This window comes from Heterocephalus glaber, unplaced genomic scaffold, assembly GCF_053883595.1.
Source record: "Heterocephalus glaber isolate CG9 unplaced genomic scaffold, H.glaber_assembly_v1.0 deba00001733, whole genome shotgun sequence".
In the NCBI taxonomy this organism is placed as follows: Eukaryota; Metazoa; Chordata; class Mammalia; order Rodentia; family Bathyergidae; genus Heterocephalus; species Heterocephalus glaber.
This window is the reverse complement of record NW_028258444.1, coordinates 14,586,773-14,607,701: the sequence shown is the minus strand read 5'-3', so window position 1 is coordinate 14,607,701 and position 20,929 is coordinate 14,586,773. Positions and strand designations below refer to the sequence as shown.

Here is a 20,929-nt window from a genome sequence, read left to right as displayed (position 1 = left end):
GTTCTCCTGCTTCAGCCTCCCTGAGTACTAGGCTTACAGGTGTGCACAACCACACCTGGCTAAGAAAACTTTTATTACTAATAGATTACATGATTATTTATTTAGATCACTCAATGAAACTTACTAATTACTAGAATTAATGAGCTTAGTAAAGTTTGCTGGATATTAAGTCAATGTACAAAATGTATACAGGCACAGAAAAAGAAAATGTGTCTCCATACACTTGCTATAATTAGGAAATAATTTTAAAATGTCATTTTCTTTTCTCCCCCCCCCCATGGTACTGGGGATCAAATTCAGGACCTTGTGCTTGCCACGCAGGTGTGGCACCACTGAGCTAAATACCCAGTCCCATAATGCAATTTTCTATAGCTTAAAAAGTATAGGGATAAATTCAGTCCAAGAGGTCTTCAGATTTCTATGGCAAAAATTTAAAAACTGTTCAGAAGACAGTGAAGGAGGCCTATACCATCATATTCATAATTTGGAAGAATCAATATTTAAAGATGTCCCATCTCTCCCACTTAAACTATAAATTCCACAGAGGAACAAAAGCTCACAACAGTTAAAAAGTATTGAAGTACCGGCATAGGTTAAGAAAAACAACCAACAGAACAGAATAAAGATCTTTGCCTGTACAAAAACTGACTCAGGACAAAGCTGGTGCAGCAAATCACTAAAGCGAACACTGCCATTCAACAAGAGAATGTCCAACTGGAAAATCATGAAATTAAACATCATATCCCACACAAACTGATCCCAGGTGGAAAATGAGAAGGCCCAGAGCGCCAACTTATTAACAACAGACAGGACTGCTATTGACCTTAGGGTAAGGAGAAATTTCATCAGTATGAAACCACAAAGCATAAACCATGAAGGAAAATGTTGGCATAGTTAAGATTTTTTGAAAGGAAGAATATTATTAGAAACATTATTTTATTTTATTTTTTTGGTACCGGGGATCGAACTCAGGTCCTTGCACTTGCGCAGCAGGCGGCGAAACCACTGAGCTAAATCCCCAGCCTAGAAACATTATTAAAGAGAGGAGAAAATACTAGACACAGACTGGTAAAAGTTTTGCAACATGCAAAAATAATGGTAAAGAATTATGCACCAGATAGTCAAGTGTGGTGGTGCACGCCTGTAATCCCAGCACTCAGGAGGCTGAGGCAGGAGGATCAACACAAGTTCAAGGCCAACCTGGCTACACAGTGAGTTCAAGGCCAGCTTGAACTACATAATAAGACCCTCTCTCAAACAAACAAACAAATGGACAAACAATTATGCATCAGAATGTTTAAAACTGTCAAAATCAGACTTTGTAGAACTCTGGAAATAAACCAAGCACTGCAGTGATCTAGAGCACACTTATTTGAGGGAAACTAGTTAAATCTTTATAAGAATAGTGAGCTAAATCTGGCTCAATGGTAATTCCAGCACCACTGGAAGCTGAGGGAGAAGGATCCCAAGTTTGACTACAGGCTATGTAACTTAGTGAGACTACAGGCTATGCAACTGTCAGAAAATAAAAAAAAGGAGTAGTAATGTAGCTCAGTGGAAAGGCCTTGGGTTCAGTGCCCAATACTGGGCCCCCGCCCCAAGTGAGCTCTGGGGAATTTTAACTTGACCAGTGACCAGCCCTATCTCCCTAGCTTCATGTCAGCCTTAAAAACCAACAGACTGACAATCACAGCAGCGGTGAAGAACAGCGACCTGGCAGCCACTGAATGGGGCAGAAGTAGACTGGACCTGTCCCAAAATCTCATCCCTAGGGAACTGTCAATATTTGACTTTTTTAGTACAGCCATGGAAAAGCTCAACGCTCAGAATTTGTCATTCTTTAACTTCATACTGAGCGTTCAAACTGTGCAAACAGCCCAATCCCCAAAGCACCCGGTGAAAGACAGCAGCAGAAATTACTTAACAATGCAACTGCCTGAGGCCATGATACCAGGACAGGTTAACAAGAAGGTAACCAAAGAACTTCAAAAGACAAATTAGGAACTAAGGTATCCACAAAGGCTTTAAAAGGCTCCAATGCATGTCTGGGTTTGTAGAAGGCCCTGTGCATGTGCAGGGCAGTGCACAAGGTCAGGAAAGACCTAAGAAAACTGTAACCCAGCACCTCTGGCTAGCCTTGAGGTTGTGCCCAAGCATGATGGAGCAAGGCTGAGGGACTGCAGGACAGTCTTGAGTGTTCAACCCACCCTGACACACACAGGCAGAGAAAATGACCTTGCTGGTGCCAGCAAACTAAACTTATAGAACACAGACTTCAGTAGCCACACATGACAAAGAATACAGACTTCACAGAATTAGTCCAGGGAAGCAACCAAACAAAGAACAGCAGCAGAGATAACAGAAAATAAAACTAACAACAAACCCCAAGGAGAGGGAAAATCTGATGTCCATATTGGCTATCTTATCATATTAAATATGCTAAGTTCTCAACATAAAAACTATAAGAAACAGAAAAGTATGGCCTTAAACCAGAGAGAACTAAGCAGTCAATAAAGACTGTGAAAATGCAGAACAGCTAAAACCATCTTTAAAAGAAGATGAGACTTGGAAGTTTCTACTTTCAAAGCTTACTACACAGTAATCAATATAGTGTGGCACTTGCACAAAGGACTGACTATTGATAGCTGGAAAGGAATCGAGAATATAAAAACTCTCATACTTAGGGCAACTGATTTTCTTTTTTTTCTTTTTTTCTTTTTTTGGTACTGGACCTTGCGTTTGTGAGGCAGGTGCCGGAACCACTGAGCTAAATCCTCGGCCCAAGGGCAACTGATTTTCAACAAGGGTGCCACAGCAATTCACTGGGGAAAGAAATTTTTCAAAAATGCTGGGACACCTGAATATGTACACGAAAACAGTAGAGTTGGGCCCCTACCTCATACTACTTACAAAAATTAACTCAAAATGAATCACAGATCGAAAACTATCAGACTCTTAGAAGACAAACACTGAAAATCTTCCTGATTCTGGATTACTAATTTCTAGATATGATACTAAAAGCACAAATAGCCAAAGGAAAAAAAAGGTAAACTGGATGTCACAAAAATGAAAATTTACTGTGCATCAAAGGATACCACTAAGAAAGTGAAAAAACACTCACAAAGTGGGAAAGAACATTTTTAGTACAACTGCTACAGTTTGAATGTGTTTCCTCGGAACTTCCAGTGTTACCAGTGTGACAGTATTTAGAGGTGGGTCCTGTGAGTGCTCCTGCCTTAAGATCACAACTGTGGAGGAGCTGACCGAGGCAGCTTGGCCCTCTCCCCGTCTGCCCTGTGAGGACACAAGATTCCTTCCAGAGGATGCAGCCCACACCAAACACCAATGACTGGTACCTTCATCTTCAACTTCCGGCCTCAGGAACTATGAGAAATAAATTTCTGTCCCAGTCTATGCCATTTTGCTATAGCACTGCAAGCAGACTAAGACAATATCCAATGAGAGACTTCTATCCCAAATATATACAGAAGGATCGCAACTCAACAATAACAAGATGACATAATTAAAGTAGGGAAAGGATTTGAACAGATGTTTTTCAAGGAAGCTATGCTAATGACAGTATATGGAAAGACATTCAACATCATTGGCATGAGAAAAATAAAAACTAGCAATGACACACTTCATACTATCTAGGATGATTAACAGTTTTGTTTTCTAGTACCAAGGATCGAACTCAGGACCTCGCACTTGCCAGTCAGGCACTGTGCTGCTGCACTAAATCAGCAGCCCTAGGAAAATTAATATTAAAAAAGAAAAACCATAAATAAGTGCTGGCTAGAGTGTGGAGAAACTGGAATCCTCATGCACTGCTGACAAGAATGTAAAATGGTGCAGCCACTTGGGAAAATATTTGGGCAGTTCCTCAAAGTGTTAAACATAGGGACATCATGTACCCCAGCAATTCTATTTTCTGCTATATTCTCAAGAGATTTGAAACCATACCTCCCCCCCAAAAACTGTCAAATGAACAGTCACAATTGAATTATTCATAATAGCCAAAGCGTGTTAGTAACCCTAATGTCCATCAAACGATGAATGGATAAAGAACATGGTATATCCATATAGTGGAATATTATTTGGCTATAAAAGGCATGAACTACTGATAAATGCTACAACATGGATAAACCTTGAAAATAAGCTAAGTAGAAGTCACAAAAGACCACACACTGTTACAGTTCCACTTTTGTGAAATGCCCAGAATAGACAAATCCACAGAAATGCAATGCACATTAGTGGTTGCCAAGGGCTAAGGGAAAGGGGGGTTAGAAGACTGCTAATGGGCTCTGCTTTCTTTTAGGGGAGATGAAATGTTCTAAAATTAGGTGGTGATGATGGCTACAAAAGTCTGTGAGTATACTTAAAGTGTACTGAATCTTACAGTTTAAATGGGTGCATGTATACTACTGAATTACACCTTTTTCAAAAAAACAGGATATAGACTTTAGGCATTTTTTTAAAGGAGGAAATACCTGTAGTATCCTCCACTTATACATGTATATACGTATTTTCAAAGCCATGCAAAATTAAATATTTTTAAGGTAAATACAAAGGAATTCTAAATACAAAATTTAGTACAATAGTTTTTTCCAAAATAGAAAGGAAAGGGATAAAATTGAACAAGAAACTTACAGGCAGCGATAATGTTTTTCCTCTCTCTCTGTCTCTGTCTATACTGGGGATTGAGCCCAGAGCTTGAACATGCAGTACTCCTGTTTCAGCCTCCCAGATCCCATGCTGGGATAAGCATGTGCCACCACACCTGACTTCTTTTTCTTAAACTGGATGATGGATCGCTATTCCTCACATTTTAAATATATTTTCTATGCTTGTGAATGTACTAAGCACATAACAGAACTAAAAATATTTAAAATTCATGTCTTCTAAACATTTTAAAGATATTTAATAATTAAAGCCAAACAGTTTTGACCCCAGAGTCTGTGTGAAGTGGCAGGAAATATGTGATGTGGTCATCATGGTGATTTTATAAAATAAGTTATAATAAGAACAACCACTTGAGAGAGAACCTTACAAAATTCCAACTTTTCCACTCGGAAGATGTATTTTTGAGGTGCTTTTGTTGTTATTTTTTTAAGCTGGGAAGATACAGAAAACAATGAAGATGCCCAAGAGAAATTCAGGGAAAAGGTATCAACATTAAGCTGCTGGCTCCAAATGCTTTTTCAGTGAAGAAGGTAAAATACTTCAAAATCCATGTGCAGCTTAGTAGCCAAGAAGCCATAATGGACACAAGAGGTTCAGAATTCTCTGCTAAATGGGATGGGGAATTACACCTGTGTGTCAGGGCTGCCATGAAAGTATTCTGCCTCAGAAGCAGAATGATATGCTTGGGGGTTGAAAATTTTGGTCATCAACTCAATACTGGTCCCCAGAAATTTTTATCTGGCTGTCACATCAGGAAAGGCCAGATGATCAAGAGAAAAATGTCTGGTTCTGTGCTGGATCCCTTCTGGAGGTGGAGACCACCAAAAGCAGGGCAATGATAATGCAGTTGTGAACAGTGATGGTGAAATCGGAGTGTGCCGGCAAGCGGGGACTTCCCTTTAGACAGTGCAGTTGGTGTCTGAATTCTAGCATCAAAGACAAGAACTATCTGTCATTTATTTTTCCTCTGACACTGTAAGGAATTATATTGTAAAAGAAAAAACAAAACAATGACTGGTTATTTGAGTTTTTAAACACACAATTCTTAATAAAGATTGAGAAGTCTTTGCTAAAAACTGAAAAACACCAGCTTCACCACTTTTCCCACTGAAACCCTGAAGAAATCTAAGCTGCTCTTTGGCCCACATCTGCAGGGCTGACTGAAGCATTCCTCTGGGGCCAGAAGTTCAAGGGCAATCCTCCAGCCAGGCTGCCTTTCTTTTTCAAACAAAGTATTGTCTTAAAATATTGGAGTGTTTCCTAAGGATAATATTCCTGTCAGAGGCCGGGTTGGATTATCTGAGAAGAAGTTTTTTTCCACTGGTTATTATGCCCAGAACAAAGGATATATCATCCAAGGCAACGAGTGTTTTTTTAACCAAAACAGTCTAAAGCCCTGAAAATTATTTTATGTCTAATCATCTTTTCAGTGTGGCAATGAGGAATAAATCAAGGTTACCTCCATGTACAATTATCCTGATTAAGATATCCGTAGAGAAAGCAGGCCATCCCCACGACTGCTGCCAAGAGGAGCATCTGAGTGTAATAGCCCAGCCAAGCAAAATAGATTCCAATCTTCTCTCCATAATATTTCCTGAAGAAAGACAAATTATTTTTAGAAGACACAAAGAGTCACTCAACACCTTCACCCTAATATTAATTTTTTATTTTAAATAAAGGAGGCTTCACATAAACTTCTGACTCAATTCACCCTTAAGGCATATCCATCTTCAAAGCAGACCCTGGAGTCTGTGAAACAAAAGGTTTATTACATATTCACAAGTACTGATCATTATCACTGATTTGGTGGTTGAAGCAAAGTGAATTTAGAAGAGAACAAGACAGGGAAAAATGCTGAATATGGGGCAAATACAGTATCATTATCACTCTTTGTAAATGCTAGCACTGTTTTACACACTGTCCAAGATGATTTTTAATATGCACAAAACAAATGGATAATCTGCTCAGTTACCTGCCCTTACATACTTAGGAACTTCTTTTGGAGGAAATATAAACCACAAACAATAGCAAGAAAATGACTGATGAGAATACCATTGTCCCCCCGAACTGTGCGGTGTACATTCCACGATCACCCCCAGTAGATGCTTGAAACCCTGGAGAGTACTGAATCCTAAATATGCTACGCTTTTTCCATATACATTAAATATACACACCAGTGAAAGAGTCTGATTTATAAATATACACAATAAGATAATGAATAATAAGACACAACAATTATAATACTCTGCTGTAATAAGTGTTATGTGAATGTGGTCTCTCTCTCAAAGTATCTTGTACCATAGTCATCCTTCCTCCTGGGACACAGGCAACTGAAATGGTCAAAAATGAATGTGGATAAGGAGGTCCACTGTGCTAAGCTGTAGCAGAATGTCTCTCTGACCAAAATTCTATAAAACTTACGTGAGAATGGGAGAAGGGAGGATGGCTATAACCACCATGTATTTGCTATTATCTAGCACTTCTGTTTTTCTCTAGGCCTTAAAAAGTGATTAATGGTGTACTCTGGGTAAAATGGAAGAGACGAGGTAGGTGAGATTAGAAAAGGGCAAGGGGAGCAAGAAGCGGTGGCAAAATTGTTCCCAAAAGGGAGGTCAAATGCATCAGCAGAAAGAAAGGTTTAGGGATGAGGAGAAAACAATAAAGTGATTGTTTCGGTGACTTGCCACAGTCTTCCTAGATTGATTTGCTTCTGCATCTTGGTTTTGGTCTGTGGAACCTGTAGATTTCCTTGGCTCTGAGGCCCGTGTGAGACTCTGGGCTCTGTACAGAGCAGGGCTACAAAGCTAGGCTTTACCTAGTGAAGACTTAGCTCTGAGAACCTGGAGTCCTGGGCCAGACCAGTGCCACAGGCTACAGGCTTGGCTGAAGCAGTGGTGTAGCTGGGGGCGGGGTCCTGACCCAGGCAGCACATTTTTGGGGTGGCATTATGGGCTAAAAGGAAAATAATACTGTAACAATTTACTCCATTTTAACATGGCAAAGATTCAAGTACATCAAAATAGTAATATTCTGTGAAAGACTGTAGCACTGAGCTGAAGGCAACATCCATGAGGAAAAGGCAGGGTGGGACCGATGTGATGTTAGAGGACAGGACGAACAAAGTTCATTTACCTAGGACTGAGTTTTGTGGTTTGGCTTAGAGAAGGCAAACAAATGGCAGGCTCAGAACCATACCTGGGAAAGAAAAGCCTGGCTATGGGTGTGAGATGTCTCATCACATCTTCTGTTATGCTTTTTGTGATGTATTATTATTGCTCAAATTTAGATATTGGGTTAAGTGTGCCACCTAAGGCTGCCTATGTTAGAGGCTTGGTCATCAGTGTGGAAGTGTTAAGACGTGGTGTGACCTTTAGGAACCCAGTGGGGGGGTCACGGAAGGCACTGTCCTCAGAATGAATTAAGTAGTTCTCATGAGTTAGTTCTCACAAGAGCTAAGAAAAGAGTAAGACCGGCCCTTCCCTCTCTCTGGCCTCCTGTCATGTGACCTCTCCCTCTCAAATGGCCTCCTGCCATGTCATGATGCAGCCAGGGGGCCCTCCTAAGACCTGGTTCTATGCTGTTTGGACTTTCAGCCTCCAAAACGGTGACCTAAATAAGCCTTAGAAAATACCTAGCTTCAGGGATTCCATTATAGTAGTGCAAAGAGACTTACACAGTTCTCATAAGCCATCTATCCTGGACATGTCACATTTAAAATTAAAAATAATCTTAGAAGTTGCTTGGTCCAACCTCCCAATAGTAAAAATATCTTGTCATATTTAGAAAGCTGGTCACATAATCTCTACTTGGATATTCAGAGTGACAGAGCGGTCATTACGTCCTAAGCCATTCCTGTTACATTGTAGCCAAGCTTGGATATGTTTTCCAAATCTTATTCCTGTCTCCTAGTACTCAGAAGCTGGGAAGAATGAGGATCCCTTCAAATGGATATTTGCTGATCACCGTCTCTGAAAAAACATCCAGCTCTTCACATCAATCTTACAAAATCAGCTTTCATTTACCAAACTTGTAGGTACATGCTCAGTGTCAAAAACTCTAAACAGGCTGATTATTAAACAGCCTGATTATTAAAAGGAGCCGTCCTCAACCATCTTCCCTATCTCCTGCTGTCCAGACACACCTACTTGCAACTCTCAGAGCTGATTCTCTGAGTATCACTTCCATTTTGCTAATATGAAGCGCTACCTATTGATTTCTCAGTTTTGCATCTCATCACTGACCTTCCAGTCTGGAAGATGAGAATTAAGCTCTCTTTCAACCTCCTGCCTCACCAGCCAGTCACATGTCTGCTTCCATTCTTTCAGCACAGTTAAATTATAATTTAGGGTTAGATCAATACTCTTGTTTTATGTTAGTATGATTCTATTCACAGCTGAATCAAGTCATCTGCTATAATTACCTTTTCCTTCCTTTCAAATATTTTGCTTTTCCTCAAGTTAATTGTCTTGATGGTTCATTTCTTAGTGTTTATCAACAAATTCAACCCCAGACTCTCCCCCCATAGTATAATTTCCTCAGTATGTTCATATTCAACTCCTCGAATAAATCCCACCACACATCTTTCAACTTGGATTTTTTTACGGGAGTTTTTCTATCACATTTTTAATTTCCACGAGCTACATTTTATTCTCACAATGATGCTTACGGAGAATCCTACCCTTGTCTTGTGGACACATCTTCTTTTCTCTATTGGTGAAAATGGGAGTTTTCAGGGGAAATTTTCTTTCTTTTCCTGTGCAAAGTCTTTTTCCTATAAATTGCTCTTTCCAATTTGTTTGGATTGCTTTTTGGGAAGAATCTGTTTCCCTGCTCAAGGGGTTACTAGTGAAGCAATGCGGGAAGCACATGTGGACCAGGGACGCAGAATAGTTAAATATGCTCTCCTTAGCAAAATGTACTTAATATAGTAGGAAAATTGTTTCTCTTCTACTGATTAAGACTTACCATCCTGCCAAAAGATGATACAGATTTAATAATAAGGAGATTAATAAAATGAAAACTTCATACCAATGTCAACCTCAAATATAGTCAGCCCTCCACATGCAAGGGTTCCACATTCATGAATTCAACTAACTACTGACTGAAAATACTAAGAGAGCAACAATCTCTTCATAATGACTATGCAGACTTTTTTCTTGTCATTATTCCCTAAACAACAGAGTACCACCACTATTTACAGAGCATTTGTATTGTATTAGGTATTGTAAATAATCTAGAGATGACGTAAAGTATATGGGAATATGCACACAGCTTATATGTAAAAATTATACCATTTTATACAGGGACTTGAACATATGTGGATTTCCTTATCCTCAGAGGTTCTGGATTCTATGTAAGCATCATTGTGAGAATAAAATGAAGCTCGTGGAAATTAAAAATGTGATAGAAAAACTCCCGTAAAAAAATCCAGGTTGAAAGATGTGTGGTGGGATTTATTCAAGGAGTTGAATATGAACATACTGAGGAAATTATACCACAGGGGGAGAGTCTGGGGTTGAATTTGTTGATGAACACTAAGTACCACAGTACCAGAGGTGACTGACTATATTTAAACACATACAAACATCTTCATTTACAATCTTACTGTATAGGGTAAACGGGGTTAATAAAAGCACCTCTTCAGGACTTTAATCCAGCTAATAAATGAGGGAGGAGGGAATTAGAGTCTGATCAAATGAAATTATGAAATGAAATCCCTACGAAATAATAAGGCAAGAATTATTAAGGGCTACTAGCATCACAGAAAAACAGAGATAATTAGACCTTATGATCCTTCTGATAAAAGCATCTAACTCCATGTATCAAGTGTGTCACATGAAGTAGATAAATCTCCTAGATGAGGATCACATCCCTTAAGTCAGGCAAATGCACAGGACAGAGGAACAAGCTCAGCAATATCAGCAATGCTATGGGGAGAATAAAAGTGCAATGCAGGAAATAAAACCAGATGCAAGGAATTCCTGTAAAAACTGGATGGAAAACAAGAAACAAAGAACAAAAACCGAGAAAATCTGAGATATTTTATATAGCTGCAACATTTGATTTGAACTAAAACACTAAGAATTTTTTAGACAATTAAGGGAATCTGAACACTGATTAGTCGATGAATTTAGGGAGTTATGGCTTTTGTTTTAAAGGGTATTCTGGCTGTGCTTAAAGTATTTACAGCTGGGTATGGTGGTGCACACCTGTAATCCCAGCACTCAGGAGGTAGAAGCAAGAGGATCACCCAAATTTGAAGCTAGTCTGGGAAGGTCAGCCTGAACTACACAGCGAGACCCTGTCTCAAAAAACGAAACCCTAAAATATTTAGAAATAGATGTTAATGAAATGATATGATATTTGGGATTTGCTTCAAGATGATCCAGTGGAGGAGAAAGGAAAAGAGGTAGAGGTAAAGATGAAACAAGAAGGGCTGTGAGTTGAGAACTTTCTGGAGCAGGATGATACATCTGCTCAGGCCTGCCATGCTATTCTACTTTTGTACATTTTCCATAATAAAATGTAAAATGAACTATTCAAGTGTTTTCAAAACTCTCACTATAAAGGTAAAGCATTGTCCCAACCAGGGCACCTGCATGAGGCACTGAGAAGTCTGAAGAAAGAACAGGCACTTGTCTCTGGACAGACTTGGGGCTAATCCAATTCTCCTCTCCTCCTCACTATCCACATGCAGTCCCTAACCAATCCCGTCAGCTGTACTCCCCAAAATACATCCCGAATCTCGTCGCACCATTTCTCACCTGGCTCACACTAATAGACTCTACTTGGTCTCCCTGTGTCTTATGCCCCCTATAAGCCATGCTCTTCATCTTTGCGAAATGTGAATGAGACAATTATTTAAAATATCACAGTTGCTTCTCACTACACAGGAAGTCTAACCTCCTTTCCGAGCTCCAGCTACCCCTCTAACTTTGTGTCTCATCATTCTCTTCCTCATTGGCACTGGTCTTCATGTTTCCTTGATCTTGTTAAATGTATTTGTGTTTCAGGAACATTGTATAAGCTACCTCTATTTCTAGAATGACTTCTTCCAAATCCTCAAAATACTCCATTCTTTTCACTACCCAAGTCTCAGCTCAAATATCAACTACTCAAAGACAATTGTTCTTGCCCCATCTCATCATTCTGTTACTGTATTCCAATTAAAGAGTTTTCTGTTTTTAATCTGTTACCTGCTCATGTGCATTTCTTTAGCCTCTCTCTACCAGCAAGGATCCTCCACCCTGGCCAAACAACATAAGCTTTTGGAGAGCACTCAGCATTGGGGCATTGCAAAGACAAGTCCTGAGCTACTCATCATTTCTTGTGATATACAATGACAGTTTTTAACAGCAAATTCAGAAAAGGAGTGAAAATTTATAGGTCTTATTATGCACTATAAGCTAAATCTAATATTTACTCCTCTACAATAAACAATTTAGCAGGTCTTTCTTCCCAACTGGTGAAAGGAACCTCTAAAACCTTAGAATCTTTTCATTCACAGCGGGGCCACTGAACTACAGTTGAGAGCTTATACCCATGAGGTGAATCTAGTGGGCCCTAGATTGTGCTACTGAGATGACTCAGGATGGGACTGGCCATGACAGACAAATCACATGATTGGAGTATCCGGATTGTAAGCCATGTGATTGATACTGGATGGACCTGCAGGGAGTAGGGATGGAGCCCCATGGGTGATGATTCAGTCTTGCCTACACAAGGAAGCCTCAAAAGAAACCCAGGACAAAACTCGATAAAAGCCCAGCTCAGAACGTGGCATCAGCTTTCTGGGTTGGCAATGTTCTCTGAATGCTGTCTTACTTAGATACCAGAAGGGCACTCTCTCCAACTACTCACCTGATAAGATCCAAGGGCTGCTTCTTGTATATGCTCCGAGGATGAGCCCACTCCCGATACAGAAGGAATCGTTCATTAGGGCAGCTGGGATCTTCTGATGGTTGGCCAAATTTGCACTGAGAAGCAGAGGGCAACCAATGAGCATCATAATCACATTTTCTCTATTTACAAAATATGACCCTAATACTTCAGAGTCACATTTGTGAAAAAGGAACCCTCACTTGCTGGAAGCAATGTAAATACAACCTAATGTTTAGTGAGGACCATTTGAAAATGTGGGTAGAGATCAATGCCTGGATGTTATAATCCTGGGGTATAATATAGAAACTCAGGGAGAGCCCCAGGAATACTAATATTCCCCAAGTGGGGCAGTCATAAACAATGAAAAATTGGGCCACCCAAGAGCAAATCTCTACAGTGAATCTCTGAGGAATACCTGAGGGCCAATCCGCTCCTAGAACAATGGGGGAACCAGGGCCTTTGGCCATTTAGCAGCAGGACAATTCTAAACCCACATTTCTTTGTCCCCCAGTTCAGCAGTTATTCTGTGACAACATACAGAAAATAAGCAGCAAAGAAAATAGATTATCATGTTACACATTCAGTCTACTCAAGAAACAAAACCTCCTGCCTCTGCTTAAACTGACTTGGTCTTTTTCTTGTCTGACTCATTCTCCTTCTTTATGAAGTAGAACCAGATTACCACCCAGTCAAGCCTTGGCTTGAGGCCAGACTTCAACCGCCTTTCCTAAATACCATTCAGGCTCATCCCTAGGCCTGGCTATGGGACCACTATACATACAGGCTTTCCTGGAAAAGACCTGGGTGGGGGCAAATGCCACCGAATACTATCGAACTTTGGCTTCCTAGATTAATATTCAGGACAACTATTTGCAAATGTCCCCAAAGTTTATGTTATGCCATAGGTGCTAATTTTGGTGGCACAAAAAAATAAAGCACATAGGCTACTGGGCTGGACAGCCACAAGAAATCTCTCAGGAAGCTCAGCTCCTTCTTTTCGGCTTCTCTTATCCATATGTACCAAATAGGTGCTTAGTGTCCAAGTGTTTCTATCTCATATCTCTCAATCCTGTCTTCATCCACCAGTGGATGCAGCACACAGTAGGAATGAGCAATCTCAGGTCTTTTCTTTACAGATTCAAATAAATCAATAATATATGTGACAGAGTAACAATCCCATATAATACAGTACTTAATTTATTTCATTGACCAAATTTATTTAAACAGCTGTCCTTGCATTTATGGAATCACTAAGGGTCTGGGTGGTCACATGTTAAAATCTGATTCCATATAAGAAGCGGTCAGTTACAGATACGCTCTTGAATTTGAAGGGCTGCTATGGTCTCCAAACACAGTCTTTCAAAAATGTCAACTATCTTGGGTTTGCTATTGTGACAAGAACCCTGACAGGTGCCTTTATAAAAGCCCTGGCATAGTCCAGGGAAAGTTTCAAAAGAGTACTTCAGGGTATAGAAAAGGATAAATTAGAATTTCTAACAAGTATTTTCCTTACAAAGGACTCATATCTTTCTGTTTAATAATAGCATTTGCTAGTAATTGTGAAAATAGCTAACACTTAAATATATGCCAGGAACTAACATTTGACACTGATTGGTCCTAATAACAGCTCTATGAGGTAAGTACTATTATTACCCTGACTTTATGGACAAAGAAACAGAAACAGAACAGGTAAATGACTTTTACAAGGTCATCTAACTAGAAAATGGCAGAGCAGAAGTTTTTGCCCCAGAAATGCTAATATAGTGAAGCTGCTAAATGATACTGCTGCAGCCATTAACTGCAGGAGAAAAATTGTTTATTCCTTCCTCTGCTCCTTTCATCACAGCATCTTTTCTGCCGGAGCCCCACTGGTGAAAAAAATGGTCAGGTTCCTTTCGGCCCTTCAGGAGCTTGTGACCTTGCAGTACACTATTCTCTTCATTTTACTGAGGAAGAAGCATAAGGTCAGGAAGGTCAGCCCTTCCCTACTGTCAACACCACAGTACGCTTAGGCCATTTCTGCCATTTGACTTACATCATGGAGAGGGAATGCTGCCTTGTAGATTCCAGAACTTACAAGTCTGTTAATCCCAAACTTGCTAACGTTGTTTATCACTTGATACGTGACCCGAGAGAGGATGAAGTAAACCTAAAAGATTCCAAAATAGAGAGTGATTTATATAGTAGAACCAAGCAATCTAATCACTGTGTACACTGTAATGGGAATCTGTAGGCATTTTAAATTTTTTTTCAGCTTTTAAAACCAAAACCACTAGGTATGGTCGTGCACGCCTACGATCCCAGTATTCAGGAGGCTGAGGCAGGAGGAGTCCTGTGCGTTGGGGGCCAGCCTGGGCTACATAGTGAGGCCAAGGCCAGCCTGAACTACATAGCAAGACCCTGTCTCAAAAAAACAAGTATGAGTTTCAAATACTTTATATGAAAGCTGGTTTTAGATACTGTTTTAGTTCTTTTAATTGGAAAACAGATAAAACATAATTAAAATGTGTACAACGATTCCAGTGTTTCTATTTTTGTTGTTTTTTTTGTTTTCGTACTGGGGATTGAACTCAGAACTCTGCACTTGCAAGGCAGGTGGCGGAACCACTGAGCTAAATCCCAGCCCCCAGTGTTTCTTTTTTTATGTGACAGATACATAATCTGGGAATGAGCTTTTAAATCAATGCTATTGATATATAATCTAAAAATATACTGACAAATAATATAATTTTAGTATTTATCAGTATTGTATTGCTAAGATTCATCCACACTTGTAAACACTGGACTTCATTCATTTGGCTACTGTATCATATTTTATTGTAAATATACCAGTTTATTAATCCACTTGCCTAAATGATGTCAATATGATTATTTTCCAGGTTATTTCTTAAACAGCACTGATATGAACATCTTTACACATGTTTCTGTTGCATATGTAAATGAAATTGATTGAATAATTAAGAGCAGACTTTCTAAGTTTTAGGGTATATGAATAGTCAGTTTTTTCCAAAATATTTAATGTTTTTCCAAAATTATTGAACAATTTGCACTCTGACCAGCAAGAACATGCATTGAATTTGTATCCACTCTAACAATTACTATTCTGCAGCTTTTAAATTGTTTGTCAAATGAAGACTATAAAATCATATTGTATTATTGTCTTTATTTGCATTTCCATAAGCACTAGTGAATGTGATGTAATATACTGAACATCTATTTGTTAGTCATCTCAGTCTCCTCTTCTGTGAAATGTCTATTAATGACTTCTGCTCATTTTTCTTACTGATTTATAAGATTATTTTCATGCTGTTGACACCAATCCTTTGTCAGTTTCTTAGACTGGAAAATCTTCTAAGCTGTGACAGATTTTTTTATTTTAAGTGATCTCTTCATGAACTAAAGTTCTTAATACATCAAAATTTATATCTTGTCTTTCATAGTGAACATGTTTTATTCCTTAAAGAATATTTTTGTAATTACGTTAAAAATAAATTTATCTATATTTCTTAAAAAAAAAACCAAAATACACACCAACCAAACCAAACCACTAATAATTCAACAGCAAGCTCCAAATCACCCCAAGACAGAAACTACATTTAGCTTAGACTTACAATGCGGCTTCTGGTGGCTGGATTGAAGAACGAATCTCTATCAACAATGTAAAAATCATTCATGCGGTTCTTTTCAAAAGGTGCAGTGAAAAACTCTTGCTCTGGCTTGATCATATTTTCATCCACACTGAGGACTTTAGTGAACCAGTTGAGGTGGTGGAAGGCTGAGGACCGGGTTTTCAGATCATTGGGTTTCAGAGGCAATTTGATGTGCATTAGCTCAGCATATGTACATAACACTTCCCACGGCGCATGTACTTTTACAAATACAAGATTGTCATCCAAAACCTATATTGGAAGGATAAAAAACACGTATCAGGAAACCAAACCACCTATTTTCACAATTTTGAGACATACAGAGTCTCATGAGCTGATATTTATGTTTTAAAAAAAGGAAAAGAAAAGAAAGAAAGAAATCCACATTTACAGAGAACATCAAAAAGTGAAGCTATAATAAAAATAAATCTGTAGTGCTCTGGGATGGTTAGGTAAGGGGATTGTAAGTTGAAGCCCAGACTTGTAACTTAGCAAAACCCGATCTCCAAGTAAAAATAAAAAGGGCTGGGGTTGTAGCTCAGTGCAAAGGCCCTGGGTCCAATCCTCAGTACTGAACAAAACAGACCTGCAATTATCACAAATTTGATAATCTCTTAGTTTTAATTATCAATAAATTAATTAAAATTGTTATAATTTTTATAAAACTAGTATTTTAAATCAGAAAACTGAACTTGTTAGTGACTTTAAAATGCTACAACATTCATTGCAATGCTATACTACAGAAAATATGTTTATTTTCTAAACCTTGAAATGGACTGTTTAATTTGTTGTATAATATTCATTATGTTATGTGGCCACTGAAATGTCAATGACCCACACTTATCAATAATTTACTATATGTTAAAGGGAAAAAGCAAATTATAAACTGTGAAATAATAATCCTCTTTTTGAAAGGTAAAAAAAATACGTATTTCTTTGAGGAAATAAAAGTTCAGAAAGACTACAAGGTAATTTCTGGACAGTTAAGATTCACACAATTTTTATTTTCCCTATTCTTACATTTTCTAATTTTTATTATTTTATGTCATTTGTACGTTAAGAAAACCTTTAAAAGGTTTTTAAAGGAAGACAATAATCATTCATATATGCATTTATTATTAAATTCTTGGGCTACTGGGAAAACGATGATACAATTCATAGAAGGCAGATTTGGCGGGACTCCCAGCCAGTATGTGACTACACATCGCCAGGCTGCACATTTTCAGGGCTGTCCACAAACTCCAAGCAGCTTCAGATCTCTAAGAACAAGTTAGCCATGGGTTATGAAGGCACTAACACTTACTGATCTTGTTGCTTCTAGCTCCAGGCCTTTGCAGATGAGGTTAGATTCATATGCTTGTCTTTTTCTCTGTCAAAAGAAATTGGAATGGACGTAAGACCTTTAGTTTTCTCAGGGGCAGAAATAAAGCCTTTTGTTTTAAAGGAAGAAAATAAACTGGTTTGGATCTGATGAAGAGACATATCTGCTTAAAACGGCACAGAAGCGGTGACACTACTCCTGCTGATGGCAACTTGTGAGTGCTGGGTCTCCAACAGAATGCTGCGGACTTAAGCTGGATCCCCCAAGCACTCTGGTGGGCCATTAGTTGTCCTGATGGGATGGGGGGCCATTTAAGGTCAATAAAAGCCTCTTATTTGGGCACAATCCGAAGGACTTTGACTCCTAAGAGTACATAAACGGAAAAAAAATTTTCTTTTACAGGGTTGCAATATATAGTCCAGGCTAGTTTTGAACTCACTATGTAGGCTGGCCTCGAACTTGCAGTGATCCTCCTGCCTCAGTCTCCTGAGTGCCCCAGCTATAAGTGGAAGTATTTGAGTCTCAATTACTGATATCACTTTCCAGAGTTAAAGATTCTAGATTTAAAAATTTTTATTTCCATATTAGACATTTAAATGATTCAGTTACTCGATATATATATTTCACCACTGCAAACCTTAACTAAATAAAACAACACAGATAATTTTGGTAAAATGCAAAGGATTTGAACTGAAATGTTCAAGAAGTTATAAACATCCCTATCTACAAAAATAGGGAGAATTGATAATAAATCTGCCCATGTTATATGGGCAATTCAAAAGACGTAGAACATACTGTATCTAAATTCTATATGGCGAAGTGTTTGCCAACCAGTATGCTAAGATGTAAAGAAAGTACCTAAAGGTGAAGACTTGAATGACTTTAAAAGAACACTTTTGATGACAGAGCAGCCATCCTGCATTATGAAAAGAAAAAAAGCGGGTTCAGAACACAAGCTCTGAAAGTCGACTGCCCAGGTTCAAGTTCTGGTTCCATTTCTTATGACCCATGACAAAAACAACCTAAACTCACTCTCTGTGCCCCACTTTCTATATCTGTTAAACAAAGAAGACCTCATTAGTTTCCTTTATAGATTCTCAGGAAGATATGATTTAAAGTGCATAAATCCCATGAACTAGAATTTCCACTTACAATAATGACGGGAGATACACTGGATCCACCCTTTCACTGAAGATAACTAAAAAACGTATGTACGTACGTACGTATGTATATATGTATGTGTGTGTGTATTTTTTTAAATAACTTCGGCAGTCACAAAACAGAGATTGCTGGATCAAGATCAGAGTAATCAGAGAACCCAGATGCCAGGCTACTGTACCCAGAGAGTTCCATTCATGATAAGCCTACTGTGAAGGGGCAGAGGGGGCTGAGTTGCGATGCTGCAGACAGTCCCAAGAACATGGACGTACCTGATGAATGTGATACAGGTGATGCCACCTGAGAAAGGACAAAGGTCAGAAGGTGAAAGAATACACCTCGTATTTGGCTCAATTTGATTCAAACAGAATCCCTGACATATTTTCCTTTATTTGTATTTATTTAATAAATGGATATACAATACTTACAATGTGTCAAGACACTGTTCTAAGAACTTTTCAAATATAGCACATTCATTGCACTAGAGTAACTTAGAGAAGAGCCAGCAAGTGGACAACTTCTGTAGATACGAGCCAGCAACAGGCCAAGAAATGCTCGAGTCAGCAGAGGGTTCCCACTCTACTCCCAGCAGGGTCCATACCCTCTCGACTTCCTCCACCACCACCATCTCTCTAATTCAGCCCTTTCCACCCCTGGGCTGCCACAATCCCAATCAAAATTAGGGAATTTGACTCAGAGTCAGTCTACTTCTTACCTATGCAGCATTTCTTCACTCTGGACCCTAATTCTCATGCTTTGATTCTGACTTGACAGCCCAGCCCTTGTTCCTCACTTCTTTCTTTACTATTAAGTCAAAGCTCGTTGATCCTGCCATTAGTGGTAAATATAGTGCTAGACACAAATTATATGCCTAACACATTGGAGAGAATACACACAGCAGCTCCCCACTACCACCCACGGTTTTCCTTGCCACCATCATTGTTACCTATTGTTGACGGAGGCCCAAAGATACTAAATGGAAAAGCCACGAACATAAACTTATTTAAAATGAGTTTTAAATATTGTGTGCTGTCTGAGCAGTATGATGGAATCTCATACTGCTCCATCCCTCCCAAGATGTGAATCATCTCCACACTGTACACACTGCCTGCCGGTTTCTCACTTAGTTGCCACATTGGTTATTCGATAAATCACAGCAGTATCATAGTGCTTGTGTTCAGGTAACCCTTATTTTACTTAATGGCCCCAAAGTGCAAGACTAGTCATGTTGGCAGTTCAGATATGTCACAGAAACCACGAAGTGCTGCTTTTAAGTGAAAAGATGAAAGTTCTCAGCTTCAGAAGAAAAAAAAAGTATACGCTGAAGTTAAGATCTGGAGTAATGAATCTTCTGTCTGTGAAATTGTGAAGGAAAAAGAAATTCATTTTAGTTTTGCTGTTACACTTCAAACTGCTAGAGTTTTAGCCATAGTGTGTGACATACTTACTTGAGAGAGAAAAGGCATTAAATTTGTGTGCATGTATAGGAAAAAAAAGTACAATATATATACAGTTTGGTACTATCTATAGTTTCAAGGGACGTACAGGTAAGGTGAGAACTACTCTATTCAACAAGTATTTATTCATGCATTCCACAAATATTTCCTAAGGTTCCACTATTTTCCAGGCAACCTGTAAAGCACTGAAGACTCAAAGAAGAATTTAAGACTTTAATGCCTAATGATCCATTTGTAGAATGCCCATAACAATGGAACGTAATGAAATGTGTTCTCTTCAAATTCTTGTTCCTTGAATTTTTCTAGGTAACATATATGAATTTCATGCAAAAATTCAAAAAATTTCCATCTTCAGCACAAATGGGTTAAAATTTTCTGGTACAGAGGAACTACAGAGAAACTCACTGTCTACTGCCTTAAGACTTCTTTCTCCCAATACAGCAGGATTTGTTCCTAGTTTCATGGCACTATAACAGGTATCTGTCATTCTTCGTGACCACCAACATTTCAACTTTCAACAGAGCCCATATCCCTTATAGTGCGTAAAATTGCACACACTCCTTTTTCTAGTGCTATTAGCAAATGAGCTATACCCTGCCAATGACATCACCCACTCCAGATTCTGAATTGGAAGCCAGCAACTCCAAGAAGCAAAGCCAGGGAGAACCCATTCTGGAGTGGATAAGAGAGTGAATGCTAAAGACAGTAGAGGCAGAGGTCACTGCAGGAGCTTTCAGTGACCACTGCTGGTCAGAGAAGCCAAGAACAGCCCTCTGATCCAT

At 38.9% G+C, this 20,929-nt stretch overlaps 1 protein-coding gene across 2 annotated transcripts in view; it reads right to left on the bottom strand.

Annotated features, from left to right (window-relative positions):
• Positions 1-20,929, bottom strand: part of Ano6 (anoctamin 6) — a 181,697-nt gene that overhangs the window by 48,847 nt on the left and 111,921 nt on the right. For both annotated transcript variants that reach the window (XM_004863154.4, XM_087199956.1), the window contains exons 4-8: positions 17,515-17,580; positions 16,176-16,463; positions 14,600-14,713; positions 12,544-12,659; positions 6,143-6,277 (exon numbers count right to left, since the gene is read on the bottom strand). In XM_004863154.4, coding sequence (XP_004863211.1) covers positions 6,143-6,277; positions 12,544-12,659; positions 14,600-14,713; positions 16,176-16,463; positions 17,515-17,580 — 719 coding nt within the window. The remainder of the gene's footprint in view (positions 1-6,142; positions 6,278-12,543; positions 12,660-14,599; positions 14,714-16,175; positions 16,464-17,514; positions 17,581-20,929) is intronic.